The 14026-nt window shown below is 37.1% G+C and overlaps 1 protein-coding gene across 1 annotated transcript in view; it reads right to left on the bottom strand.

The window, feature by feature from the left end:
• The window catches only part of LOC127964695 (CLIP-associating protein 1), a 75361-nt gene that overhangs the window by 33219 nt on the left and 28116 nt on the right, over positions 1–14026 (bottom strand). The window contains exons 9-16 of the mRNA XM_052564975.1: positions 4024–4167; positions 3051–3127; positions 2860–2952; positions 2601–2746; positions 1919–2054; positions 860–930; positions 686–745; positions 140–217 (exon numbers count right to left, since the gene is read on the bottom strand). Coding sequence (XP_052420935.1) covers positions 140–217; positions 686–745; positions 860–930; positions 1919–2054; positions 2601–2746; positions 2860–2952; positions 3051–3127; positions 4024–4167 — 805 coding nt within the window. The remainder of the gene's footprint in view (positions 1–139; positions 218–685; positions 746–859; positions 931–1918; positions 2055–2600; positions 2747–2859; positions 2953–3050; positions 3128–4023; positions 4168–14026) is intronic.

Here is a 14026-nt window from a genome sequence, read left to right as displayed (position 1 = left end):
AACAAACAGACATGGAAATGATCAAGACATGACACAAATGCTACATGCATTATCAAGTCAAACAATGCATAAATGGATATCTCAAAGTACTGCTTACTCTACATCTAACCAAACAGCACAAAAAGGCAAACAGACTTACTTTCTGGCCACGGATCTGGCCTCTGAGTCCGCGTCATGGATCCCCTTCTTGATGGTCTCGGTGAGAACGGCCACATGCCTGGGGTAGTAGGGAAACATGATGAATACTGTTTCTTACAGTCTGCAGAACCAACAGTGAATTCACTGTGTCTCTTTTGAAACTTTCTGGACCAGACGCCAGACCTTTTTCCCAGTTCTCCAAAAGGCGACACAGTGGGAAAGAGAGGATAAGGGGAGTCCAGACCTCCTTATAAAAGAGCTCTTGGCTATATTGCCATGGAAACGGTTGAGACGCATGATTGCCACACATCCCTGGCTCATCAATTCAACCCGCGAAAAGAATCATTAGTTGACCATTCAGCCGTGCTTTGATAAGTAACACGTTTTCACCATTTAAATGTCACAAAAACAAGAAAGGGAGGGTGGGACAGTTTGGTCCGCAGAGGAATAAACACAAACATACACAAACTAAATTCTATGAGCAAAAGACACTTCACAAAAACGAATGCCTTCATTCTCAATACAACATCAATCATTTTCCACTCACCTCTCTAGAGTGTGTGTCTGCCATTCTTGCAATAACAGGTCTAAAAACTCATAACACCGTCTGATGGGGTGAAAGTGAACAAGCATTTTTATGAGAAGACAATGGCTTTTTAGTTTATTCTCTGCAAAACAAAAAAAGATTTCCAAACAGTTCTCTCAGGAAGCTCTAGTTTACCTCCGAACTGCCACCGATTTAGAAGTGCAGTTGCTGGTGATGATCGGGATAAGGCGTGGGAAGTGTGTATGCTGAGAAAGACAAAAGTGCAATTACAAATCTTGGTGCTAGAATATTAAACAAATACATAAAATATAGAATATAATATATATACACATGTGAAGTCTCTTATGCTCACCAAGGGTGCATTTATTTGATCAAAAATACAGTAAAAACAGCATTTTGAAGTATCATTATAATTTAAACTCTTTTCTTTTTGAATAAATTTAAATGTTTTTGTGATTTGTTTTCTTCAGTGCAACATGATCATTCAAAAATCATTCTAATATCCTGATTTGTTTTTTAAGTAACATCTCTTCATATTATTATTATGAGTGTTGACAACAGCTGTGCTGGATGTTTGTGTAAAGAACTTTCTTGATAAGTAGAACTTTCAAAAGATCAGCATTTACTGGTAATGGGAGAACTTTTGTAATGTTATACATGACTTTACTGATACATTCGATTAAAATAATGTGTCCTTGCTGAAAAAAAAACTGTTGACTTGTACTGGCTCCCAAATTTTAACACACAAAAATGCAGATGAAGCCTCTGAAAGGGTAATTAATAGTGAGGTACATGTGCATATTAGCTGCTGCAATCCTAATGAGCTGCTACCTAGACAGCACTTTAAGGCTTCATATCTCTAATTTAGAGTCTTTTCCAAAAGCTTCATCACTTTTGGTCAAATATTAAGGCACCTTTCAATGGACTATTTATGATTTTTGTTGTTTTCTTAACAACATACTAATATCAAAACTGAGTTACTTCATATGATCATTACACGTGAATTACATGTGATGTGGAACATCCATATTTTGTCATTAATGAGGTTCCAAATAATGTAGGTGCTACCTTAGAAGGTAGCTGCCTGTGTAGACAGTGAATAGCGAGGCAGTTTTTTGTGTCACTTTTTATTTATTTATTTATTTATTATAGTGGCTACTTAAAGCCCTAATGCATGTGAAAATTAAAGGGAAAAAAGTCAAATGCAAAGAATTGTCTTTTCATCAGACTCACTCGCAAGATGAGGCGGATGGCTGCCATTCCAGATGTGGCCATAACTTTGGCGCTGTTGGGAACCAAGTTGAGCAGCGTAGGCATGATGTTTTCAGCCCCATGATCAAATTTATTCCCCAGCACTGAAGACAGATGCCTGGAAAACAGCAAAACACACCAATCAACAAAACATGAACATAAGTGTACGTTAACTTCGGGTCTAGATTGAAATGATTCAAATTTGTTTGACATTAGGGCATGGGACTTGTTTAGATATCCATCAATTGGCTGCACTTTAGCAGAAGAGCTGTCCTGCATGCTCCAGTCAGCTCGGTTCCACATCATTAGAAACACATTAAGAGCCAGAATAATTAAAGACCCTCACTGAGCCATGCTCAATCACAGAGACCCACACAACAGCTTCATGTAGCCCTTTGAACAGCACTTTCTAAAGCTGTATCCCAATGATATTTGAGATAAAACATGAAGCGGAATATGATGAAATACCTGTACGAATGGATTTGTGATAAATTGGCCTGCTGATGAAGTGTGTCTTTGATCAATGAATATCTAAAGGTGGCATCCTACTAGCTGACTGTAAACAAGTCGATTTTGGTAGTGGATGTCAAACTTGAACACCATATTAAATAAATATCCTAACAGAGACTGGAAGAAAAAGTGGTAGGAAAGAATGGCTTCATACCCTAATGTGATACAGGCCTCTCGAACCACTTGAGACCGAAGATCTTTAGCCGACAGCTTGAAGGCACCTTCTAAAAGCCGTAGATGTTGAAGAAAGCCCTCATGTTCGGTTGCACCAGCCAGAACCAGCGAGCGCACTTTCTTCAGCTAAATACAAGATATTAGAGTTTCTTCAGTGCCTTGCTGAAGACACATTCTTTAAGTTGGGGTGTGCAAAATGTCGACAAAAGTAGCAGTGAAACAAATCAGGAATAACTTACAGCAGTGACACGGTGTTCCCAGTCTGTCTTGTCATCTGACAGAACTTCACGGATCTTATTCAAGGAGTCCTCCAACTCCTTACTGGAATATATCTGAAAACGAACAGCTTGATTATTTCTTGCACTGTGTGTTTAAATGCAAGGAGTCCATGAAAAATAGCATGATCTTTTTAGATTTCACGATGCATTACCTGAACTGTAGGTACATCTTCAAAAGCCTTGATAAAATCCTCTTCATCCACAGCCCCTGCACTGACACTATCCTTCCCTGAGGAACCCCAATCACAAAATAAATAAAGATTTAGCAGTCAGTGCCAATATCAGTGACACTGTACAATAAATTGTTTTTAACAAATCTATTGAGAAATTTGATTTCAATAATCATATATTAATATTAGTATTTATTAATGTAAATATTAAGTAAATCAAACAATGGTACTGGTAAAACAGTAGTCCTTTAGTTTTTCTGAGTTTAGTAAATATTGCCTGAAGCTTTTAATGCAGTTGTGTATAAATATGGATTTTGGATTTATTTGATCAAAATACATAGCAAAATATTAGTACAACTTAAAATAATGGCTCCATGTATTTTAAAATATATCATATTCCTGTGGTGGCAGAGCGGTCACATGATCATTCAGATATCATTATAATATACTGATTTCATACTCATTAATAACAGTATGAGTATGAGTTATTATTATTACTGTTGTTGTTGTTTTTTAGATATTTTTATGGGATTGTTCAATGGATACAAAAAGTTGAAAATTGTCATTTTGAAAAATTTGATGCATACTTGCTGAATAAAAGTATTAATTTAAAAAACAAAAATCTTAGTATATATGAGTGTGTGTCTGCTATTTAAATCCATCACACAAACCACGCAAAAATTTGAATTTAATTCATCAAAGACTGTTATATAATGTAGAAAACCGCAATGTGCCTCTTACTCAGTCAACAGAATCCTTATTTATCTCCACTCCTTTTTCAATGACTCTTCTGTTTTTTTAAGCTACAAGCTTTTCAATAGATAATCTCTCTGAGAACAATTACATTTCTCCTTGTTCAACAGGTTTATGTGCAGTGTTTACTAATGTCTATAGTAATCGGACTTTAGTTTTTCAGTGGTATCCTGGGGTTGAACTGTAGCAGCTGTGGTTTTACCTGGAGCCCTGGATCCAGAGGCAGAACTGGGGCGTCTCATTGAGCCCATGCTGCCCCCTCTCCTGCTGTTGGAGAAGCCCTTAGAAGAGGAAGAGGAGGAGGACCTGCCCCCATCCACAGAGTCCTCGTCATCAAAGTTCTTATCTGTAGGGGACACAAGCAGCATTGATCAATGGTTCAAATACTTTCTCTGTACTCTCAGTCTTGTGGGTTGTCTGATTCTGAATAACTAGTTTGACTTTAGACATCACTGTATCCCCAATCGGATGATTCTTAGGCTATGTTCAGAGGTGTTACCACAAATCAGTGTATCAGATGGTAACACAATTGTCAAGCTGATTTATCTTATCTGGAAAAGCAAACAAGGAACACCACAGGAAACACTCTCTTTCCGAGAAAGGCTCACATGAACTTTTCCCAAAATCTCTCTGAGTCAACATTTCTATAATTTCCTAATTTTTCAAACAGGTGATCATAACATCATGCCAACCTGCATGAAGACCTTCATACTACAAATCCAAACCAAAACCTTTTTTGGAGTTCAAACATGGCAGCAACCATTCTGGAGTGATGTGTAAAGCAAGTTACCATTCAGAATACCTCTATGAGGAAATTCATAGATTAATCTACTGTGACGGATTCTGGAAGTAAGCTGAAATCAAAAATGAGCGGACGTTCACACATTCCAGGAGTCTGAGAGGAAGTGGGTGGCACACCAATCTTTCTGAACAGGAAGGAGCTACAGGATGAATCCATTCGGCTGCCTCATTCTTGCAGAGCACCAGTGCTGTCCATACAATTTTGTCTAATGATTAAATGTCATGCATTTTATTGTGAATAACAATCCAAATTTGTTAACGTCAGTTTATACACATATTTTTGGCCATTTCATGCATTTACTGGATAGGACAGTATAGAGATCAGACAGGAAAGCACGGGGCTGAGAAAGGGGAAAGGGATCAGCAAAGGTCCTCGAGTCAGGAATAGAACTCAAACACGTCTGCGCTACATGTTGACGCCCATGAAGCCATCAACTCCGACAGCTTATACACATGATTTACAAGTCATTTATTTACACTGAACTTGGAAACGTCAAGAAATTGCTTGATATCCTTGACGTTTTTGTAAACAAATGTTGTAAACATTAGAATGGAAAAGTACTCTAAATTACATAAATATATGCAGAACATATTATAACATATGTTATTCTAATCCTAAATTGAAAGAAAAATTACATTTATAAAATAAAATAAAAAGTGTTCACTTGCTTGACTGGCAATATGTGATTGGGAGTTCATGTGCACAACGATTAAATCAAATAATCACGATGAGGCGCTTATGTAATAATCCTGACAAGTCTACAGAGTACACCGCAAACAAACCAGCCAAAGCAAATCAAGGCAGTCGGAGCAAGAGAAATAGATTTCACTTGATAGGTTTGTTCCAAGTTGATTCTTGTCTCTTTATACTTCAATAAACACACACAACAGGAAGACAAAATACGCAGAACATCACATGCATTACTACAAATGAGTATGCACTTGTACTCTCTATGTACAATGAAAGCTGTCAGTTTGAAATTAAAATTATGTTTAAAAGGTAGAAAATGTGCAATGTGTTTGTTAAAGCTCTTGTGTGTTCTAAATCATTGTTTGTGGTTATCACTAGCAAAGCATAATAAAAACAACTCACAATATTCCTTTAAGAAGATCTATTCACAATAATCACACAGACATCACCTGAGCATTACTGAGATAAATGCATTATACACATTTTTTCCCACATTAGATAATTTACGGTTATGGCAAGCAATTCCAAAAATGTATGCAAGAGGCCAGCTCAGGTCCCACTCAGACTCCCCAAGAATGCCAGACACGGAAAACCTGCAATGTATATGTACAACATATCCTTATATTCCAATTCCTGTTAGAAGTCTCAATTAAATAAATCTCCACAGGAAGGCCTTTGTTTACGTGCCACTGTTTTACTATGAAACAGTATCCTCTTTTATATGCCCTCCCGGGTAATCCAAAATATTTTGATGTTCAAAGAGAGCCAATGTAGGTGGAGGAATGCATACGCAGTCCGTTCTAGTTAAACCAGCTGAGATGTATGCTGACTGATGAAAAATACAGCCCAATATCAGTGGTGGGTGGTAGGGACAACAGAACATGTGTATGTGAATAAAACATCCGTAGACAGCGGCAGTATTCCCACAAAAGACATCTTTCATAAGACCATATGTGGGCAGATAGCTATTGACAAAAAAAGGCACAGAGGCATCATTCACGATCCTCTGCTATCCAACTATTTAGCTGGAGCTCAAGCAGCGAGTTCAGTGTTTCATTTCACTTAATGATAACAATTTTCTTTGATTTGAGAGCCTACAGAAGCAGGTCGCCACTGGCTCAACAACATGCTCCGTAACCTGCTTAATTGGCCTAGAAAATCAAATGGTTCATCATAAAACTGCTGTGCAAATCAATCTAACAGCAAGCTCTTATTCAATTTAATAGGAATGTCTCCCTTGGAGCAGAAATGGCTAATCTGAATGGGAACTTTTTTCTGTTTTATACTGCCTGAAGACTGTGAAAGGCACTTGAAGATCAAAGTGGCAACCTGTCAAATGAAATAATAGGAAAGACCCAGTTATACCTTACCAGCACTGGTTCTAACAACAGCCCTAACACACACACACACACATGCACACTTGCTGCATAAAAAAATGAAATTCATCTTTTTCTTTACACAAAGATACTATTGATTTTACTGTAAAAAAAATCTCAATCCAATCCAAGCATGTGTTGCATTTTCAAAAAAATAAAAAAAATAAATTGAGATTGTAATGTTTAATGAAAATTTCATAATCTGAATTTCCAGTGAAGCATCAGACTTCTCTCTGGTGATATATTCTGCTAAACCTCTAGTATAAATTACCGTATTTTCCGCACTATAAGGCGCACTTAAAAGCCTTTAATTTTCTCAAAATGTTGACATTCCCTTTAGCACAGCTACATCTAGTGGATGCATAACGCAAACCCAGTCAAACGTCTGACTACAGTATCTTCTATTCTATGCGCCTTATAATCCAGTGCACCCTATATATGAAAACAGTTCCAAAATAGGCCGTTCATTGAATCCGGTGCGCCTTACAGTGCGGAAAATACGGTAAGGGGATAGTTCACCCAAAAAGTAAAATTCCGTCATTAATTACTCACCCTCATGTCGTTCCAAACCTGTAAAAAAACCTGTTTATCGTCTGAACACAAATTAAGATATTTTTGATGAAATCTGAAAGCCTTCTGACCCTCCAACTACCACATTTAAGGCCCAGAAAGGTAGTAGGGACATTGTTAAAATAGCCCATGTGACATCAGTGGTACAACGTTAGTGTTGTGAAACTACGAGAAAACATTTTATGTGCGAAGAAATAAATGTAAATAAACGACTTTATTCAACACTAGGCGTGTTTCCATTACCCTTCAAATTGTGCAAATTGAAAATGAAAATTGAAAATACGCCTAATGGAAATGTGTCAATTTGGCAAAAAAGCCCATATAAATCGCAAAAAACTTGTACCGCTTGCATAAGGTAATTTTCAGGCAATGCAAAAAAGGAATAATTTGCAAAACTGGAATGGAAAGATTTTTGCATTAACACATCACATGGCATATGTAAAAAGTCTTACGATCATTCTTCAATGTACTATAACCTCCAAGAAACACTTCATATGTTGCTGCTCTCAAGTATAAGGGGCTTTCCCTTCCATTAATGCTTAGATTATTTACACTGAGCATATCTGCAGCGCTTTACAGCTCCGAAATGGAACCCAGGGCTGATTGCGGCCATTCGAATTTTAACGCTTATATTACCAGTCATGCAACGCCAACGGCACGTCCCAGAAGCTGCTCTCTGCACTGCTTCTGTCAAGATACACGCATATGCCTCCTTCGATCAAATATAATTGCTAGTGAAGGCAAAATCCATCAAAATCCCATTTAAATACATTGCCATGACTTATCATGAGAGGATTAAATTACGTTTTAGTCGCATAACATTGGTTAATGATAATGCGGTCATTTTGCAATACTTTATCAAAATTTTATTGGAAACATTTTTAATGGAAACATGCCTAGTTTCTTCTCTTTGATGTCAGTCTTCGACGTGCGTTCAAGAGTACCACGACATGTGCCGCGTTTCCACCGAAATTACCCGGAACATTTTTACCAGGAACTTTTTTCCCACCAGACCTGTTGCTTTCTGCGTTTCCACCGCGGTGTAAAGTACCGGGAAGATTAGGCAAATAGACTGGTGACGTAGGTCTGCGCGCGTTTCTCAATACAAAGTACTGCTGATTAAAAAAAAAAAAAAAAAAGTAAGCTGATTTTGGACGTGCATCCTTGGTAGTTAGTTCAGACTTTGTGCATTCGTCTCGGGAGTGTGATGTCCACGACGACGCAAGTCCGGTATATCTATAAACACCAGCATACTTGATAACTTCAGTCAGCTCGTCTTGGCTACTGCAATTTTCCTTACTGTATATTTACAATAAAACAAAACAGGATATCAAATACCACTGCCTCCTTTGGTTTTCATTTAAGCATAATAACAGCTGCAGAAATGTACTTAGTTCAGGGATATGTGTATATGCAGCCATTACAATGAAATAGGGCTGCACGATTCTGGATAAATTGAGAATCACGATTTTTTTGATCTCATATAGAGATCACAATTCTCCTACGATTCTTTATTATTATTATTAACATAATCATTATCACAAGTATATAAATTAATTATTTTATTTTGCAAGGATTCTTTAAATTGATCAAGTGTGACAAAGACATTTATAACAAAATATTTCTATTACACACAATTATTGTTCTTCTGAACTTTCTATCAAAGAAACCTGAAAAAAATCTACTCATCTGTTTTCAACAATAATAATAATAATAATAATAATAATAATAATAATAATAATGTTTTTTTTGAATGGCAAAACAGCATATTAGAATGATTTCTGAAGATCATGTGACACTGAAGACTGGAGTAATGATGCTGAAAATACAGCTGCACACCACAGAAATAAATTACATTTTAAAATACATTCAAGTGAAAGCAGTTATTTTAAATGGTAAAAATATTTCAAAACTTTACTGTTTTTGCTGTACTTTGGATCAGATAAATATAGTTTGGTGAGCAGAAGAGACTTTAAAAAAACATTACACATCTTATGGTTCAAAAACTTTTGACTGGTAGTGTATATATAATATATTTAAAACCCCAGTTTTTTTAATATTAGAATGATGAAAAAGTTGTTTAGATCACTGATTCAACGACTCACTCATAAACCTACTACACTTGTTTCATTTCTGGATGAATCAGCGTTTTTGAACGATTCTCTTGAATGAAAAATTAATTCATTGACAAATAAATTGGTGAAAAAATGCAATCGACACAAACATTATTTAAAGCGCAGTACTTTCAAAAGGGGATTTGTTATATTTTGATCGCTGCCATATAGACATCAATGTTTATATTTAAACTATAAACTTAATCCCAGTATTTCTGTCATAATATAAATGACTGTAAGACAGATATAATACTGTGTAGTTGAAAAGACTGTTTGTGAAGATGTTTCTTAACCAAACATGGTAAGAGCTCTCTCTGTGTCAGCGGCAGTGCGCGCACGGATTTGAATGATCCGGTAAGACTTTGTCAAAGGTTTAACAGACTCGGGGAATCATCGTCTTTTAGAAATGAGATCGAGAGGGTGTCTGAATCGAGATCGCGATCTTTTAACGATTAATCGTGCAGCTCTACAATGAAACGAAATATTATATAAATTTGCCTTTTTTATTTTCATTTTATCATATAGATAAATTGAATACATACCAAAGAAAACCTGTTAGATTTACCCCGCAGCTGAATTATATTTAATGTTTATCCACTAAAGACACATCAGAGCCAGCGGCACAAATCAGAAGGTCTAGCCGAAGTGAGGCTGCTTCTCGTCGGATAGATGATCACTGAGCTCCCGCTGATCGTGTGGAGCTCACCGTCTCCGAGATCGGCGAAACACTTTTTTAAATAGGCGCTGTCTTTATAAATAAACAACAGATTTGAGTTTTAAACAGCTACATTCTCGCCTGAAATACTTTTAAAATTACATTTCATGACACAATAACATTAATATTTTGAAAATGTCTATCCGAATAAATGGTGGTTGAACTCAACCAATGCTGTGTGAACTCAACCAATCAGGATGTTTAGCGCCAAAGTACCGCCCCCGAAAGTTCCCGAACTTTGAAAAAGTACCACCTTGGTAGCAGGGACTTTCTGAGGGGCATTTTTTTACCCGGAACTTTATTTAGTTCCTGGTTCCTGCGGTGGAAACACACCAAGTACCAGGCCAAAGTCCCTAGTTCATGGGTAAAGTTCCTGCGGTGGAAACGCGGCTATGGTTTAGAATGACATGAGAGTGAGTAATTGATGACAAAATTTTCTTTTTGGGTGAGCTATCTCTTTAAAGTATGTCACACAGCTTTATAACAATATCAGGGGGAGCAAACAACAGAAATAAAAATATTTGTTTGTCTATATCTATCCATAGTCACCATCTACTATAATAGCACAATTTCTAGGCAACACCATACATCTGTACAAGTTACATATTTCTCAATTCCACAATGGAACGGAGTAAGTCAAGCTCTTTTAATATTAATTCTTCACAGAGCTAAAAATTACCACAAAATATGGATTTATTCAGAAGGGCCATGTGGAGATATTTATTTACTCCTGCTGCTCTCAGAAGTGAGTGATGTCCTTTCAAGAGGACAAACCCCTGGAACAGGCCTTAATCTCCTTGCCACTGAAGTTCTGAATTTGACAGATGTGCTATTTCAACTGGAGAGGGGAAGGAGGATATAATCTTTTCTGCATGACCTGCCAACTTTGAACAAAGTGCTTCCCCGGCTCCTAAATCAGATTTTTCACATGCGACTGAAGATAATCTATGTTTTAATCCAGAAACAATGTCATTTGTTTACCATAGGAACATGGGATGCTTACAGGCCTGTGAAAACTCCTGTCAAAATCAGTGCTCACCTTCATAGCCACAGTGCCTGTGCCACGGTGTCAAGTGACAACTTTCTTTAGCTGCTGATTGGACTGAGACGATGACAAAGCATAACATGTCAGAGTGACTTTGAACATGTCAGCACAAAAAAGCTTAGAACCCAAGCGACATGTTTACATAACAGTGCTGTAAGACATGAACGCCCACTCACATACACAAACGCCTCCATTTATTTCACTCAAACTGTGCTGCAGGATCCAATATCAAGTGTGTACTGTATATAAAAAAATGGACTGGTAGTGTAAAATATCCATCCCTCGATCACTCACCTCTACCTTTCTGAACACCCACTGCAGTGTGTCCTGAAATAAATACAGGGTGCCCTAGACTGTACTTCTACACTAACGCACGCGACTCATAACATGCATTTTGTTGACAGTGTGTGCATATTGTGCAAAGGTGACAACAAACGATCAGAGCACAGTACTTTGCTGAAGGCGAATGAAGAATTATTCCCCCAACAGAACACAAGTCCTAGTTCTGTTGTAACACTTAGGATTCAGAATGGAAGGGAAACAGGCTGTCAATCGAATTAAAGCAAGCCAAGGAAGTGTTATTGGTGGATTCATTTTATTTAAAGTAAACAGGAAAGCAGTTCTGATTCCTGGTCTTATTCCAAAGACAAAAATAAAAATGTCATCATTAAATGTAAAACTTAATCTGCAATGGCTTTATTTTTGGCTAGCATCACACAAGCAGAGAAAATTTTTTTTTTTTTTTTTCACCACTACATTTTTATTTGAGCACTGTTTTAGGCTAATGTTGCAGGTTAAAATTGCAATGCTCATGCTGTAAGACGATAAAAAAAAAAAATAGCGAGGAATGGTGCAACAATCCTAGGCATGCATTGGATCCATATGCTAATGTTACAAAATACTTAAGAAAATACTAAGTTACTCCTACATTGCTTTAGATGAGCAAAATAAGCAAATTCACATCCGAAATGCAGTTATATTTACTGAATGCATTGCAACAACATGACAAATTGTAACAGACTGTGCAAAAACGCAGTCGCAATTCAGGTGTGAGATATCTTATCTAGTTTATACACATCTGAATTCATGACAATCTGAGAGATTAGATGTTTTATATTTCCAAAACGACAACATCTATAAACGGATACACTGCCTTTCCGTGTCAAAATGCTTTGAAATCCAGCTACAGAGACTGTAAAAACGGGTGAAGCAAAACCACGAATATTTAAATCTCAGAAGCGTTATCATTTGTAAACACAAAACAGTAAAAAAAAAAAAAAGTGCTGTTCCTTTGGCAGAACAGCAGCTGGAGGTTTCAGGCTGCTGGTGTCCAGCACTGCTTTTATTTGTCCCTGACATTAATGCCGCCATTCCATTCTAGTCCTTACCTTCTCTGGTTGTCTTAGCGCAAGCGTCTCTTCAATTCACACAGAGACTGCAAACACAACGAAGCTCTAGCTTTTTTTTTACAGTCTCTCTCTCGGGTCTCCGCCTCTCCCTCCCTTTCCCTTCCTGCTGCTGTGGTCTTGTGATTTCACCAAAGACAAAAGCCACCCAACTCTTTTAAATAAAGGACGTAGAAAGCATTTCCCCTGTAGAGACTGGATGTGATGTACAAACAGTTGATCCGGAGCCATTTGTTTGTCATTAACTTTGCTGTCCCTTAAACTTATCTGAGTTTATGTTCACAGAGTTTGACTCCGGATACTGTGGCCCTCACACAACAGATTTACACAAAATATCACCAGTGCAAATGAAAGACATTTCCTATTATATAATGCTATTAATATTTGTGCAGAGACAGCACTTTTTTTAAAAAAGGAGCTGTGCTGCAAGTGCTGCATCTACAAGGAGATGACAGAGGCATTTATATATAATTTACCAACTCTAACTCTAGACTTAATCGCCAACAAAATATATAGAAGTACTATATATAAAATCACAACTCCAGAGCTCCAGTATGAGGTGGGAAAAAGGAAAAAGATCCACTAAAATACCTCCAAAACACCTTCTGATATTCAGACAGTAACCAACATAACTTGGAAATCTCTGATTAAGGCTTTTCATCACATTTTCTCTTAATTCAGTGTCTGTCAAAAGCACACTCGGACCACTGGTTATCATTTGTAAAACTCTCACAGTTCTGATATGGCAACAAGATTCATGACAAATTACTTTATATGAAGCAGTGTGAACCAAGGATCACATTAAAAGCTTTTCAATTTCAAAATCAGCATGACATTATTCCATTAAACACATCAAAATTCAGAAAAAGAAGACAAAGTAAGTCCCTTTGAATCTAACTCAGACAAACACAAAGTGAAAGCACTGCAGCATATAACATGAAAAGTGTCTTTCACTCTCTCCCACTCTCGCTCTATTTTCCTCTCATGCAGGTGCAATTCTAAAGCTGACGCTCACCTTAAAAATGTTGATAGATTGATGTTTTATCTCAATACATTACCTCTGCCTGATTTCACTGACAGTTCAACAAGATTTACTAAGAAAACTAAGAGTCGAAGAGGCGATCACCCAAATAAACAGACATTTCATTTTCCATGGAATGACAAAAAAATCCTTATGCCACAGATGCTGCTTTCAACCACCCACCAAAATGCAAAACGAGTCCAAATCCTGCAACATAATGTGCACAGGGCCGCAGGGGAGAACAGGAGGAGGAGGTGGTGGAGGGGGGTGGGGGGCACTCAAACCTCCCTAATTCTGTATTTCAAACAAACATGTTTCATAGTCTCTATTACTAATAGATCTGCAAATGTTGTGTTTCAGAAAACTAAAGGGTTCATCCGATAAAAATAAAATAAAATAAATAATCATGAAATTCAAAGAGACATGCTTCTGACATGAAATGTATTTAGATATCTTAGCATCACAT

This window comes from Carassius gibelio, chromosome B9 (genome assembly GCF_023724105.1).
Source record: "Carassius gibelio isolate Cgi1373 ecotype wild population from Czech Republic chromosome B9, carGib1.2-hapl.c, whole genome shotgun sequence".
NCBI classification, from domain to species: Eukaryota; Metazoa; Chordata; class Actinopteri; order Cypriniformes; family Cyprinidae; genus Carassius; species Carassius gibelio.
Note: the sequence above shows the minus strand (reverse complement) of the source record. Positions and strands in the feature narration are given on the sequence as shown.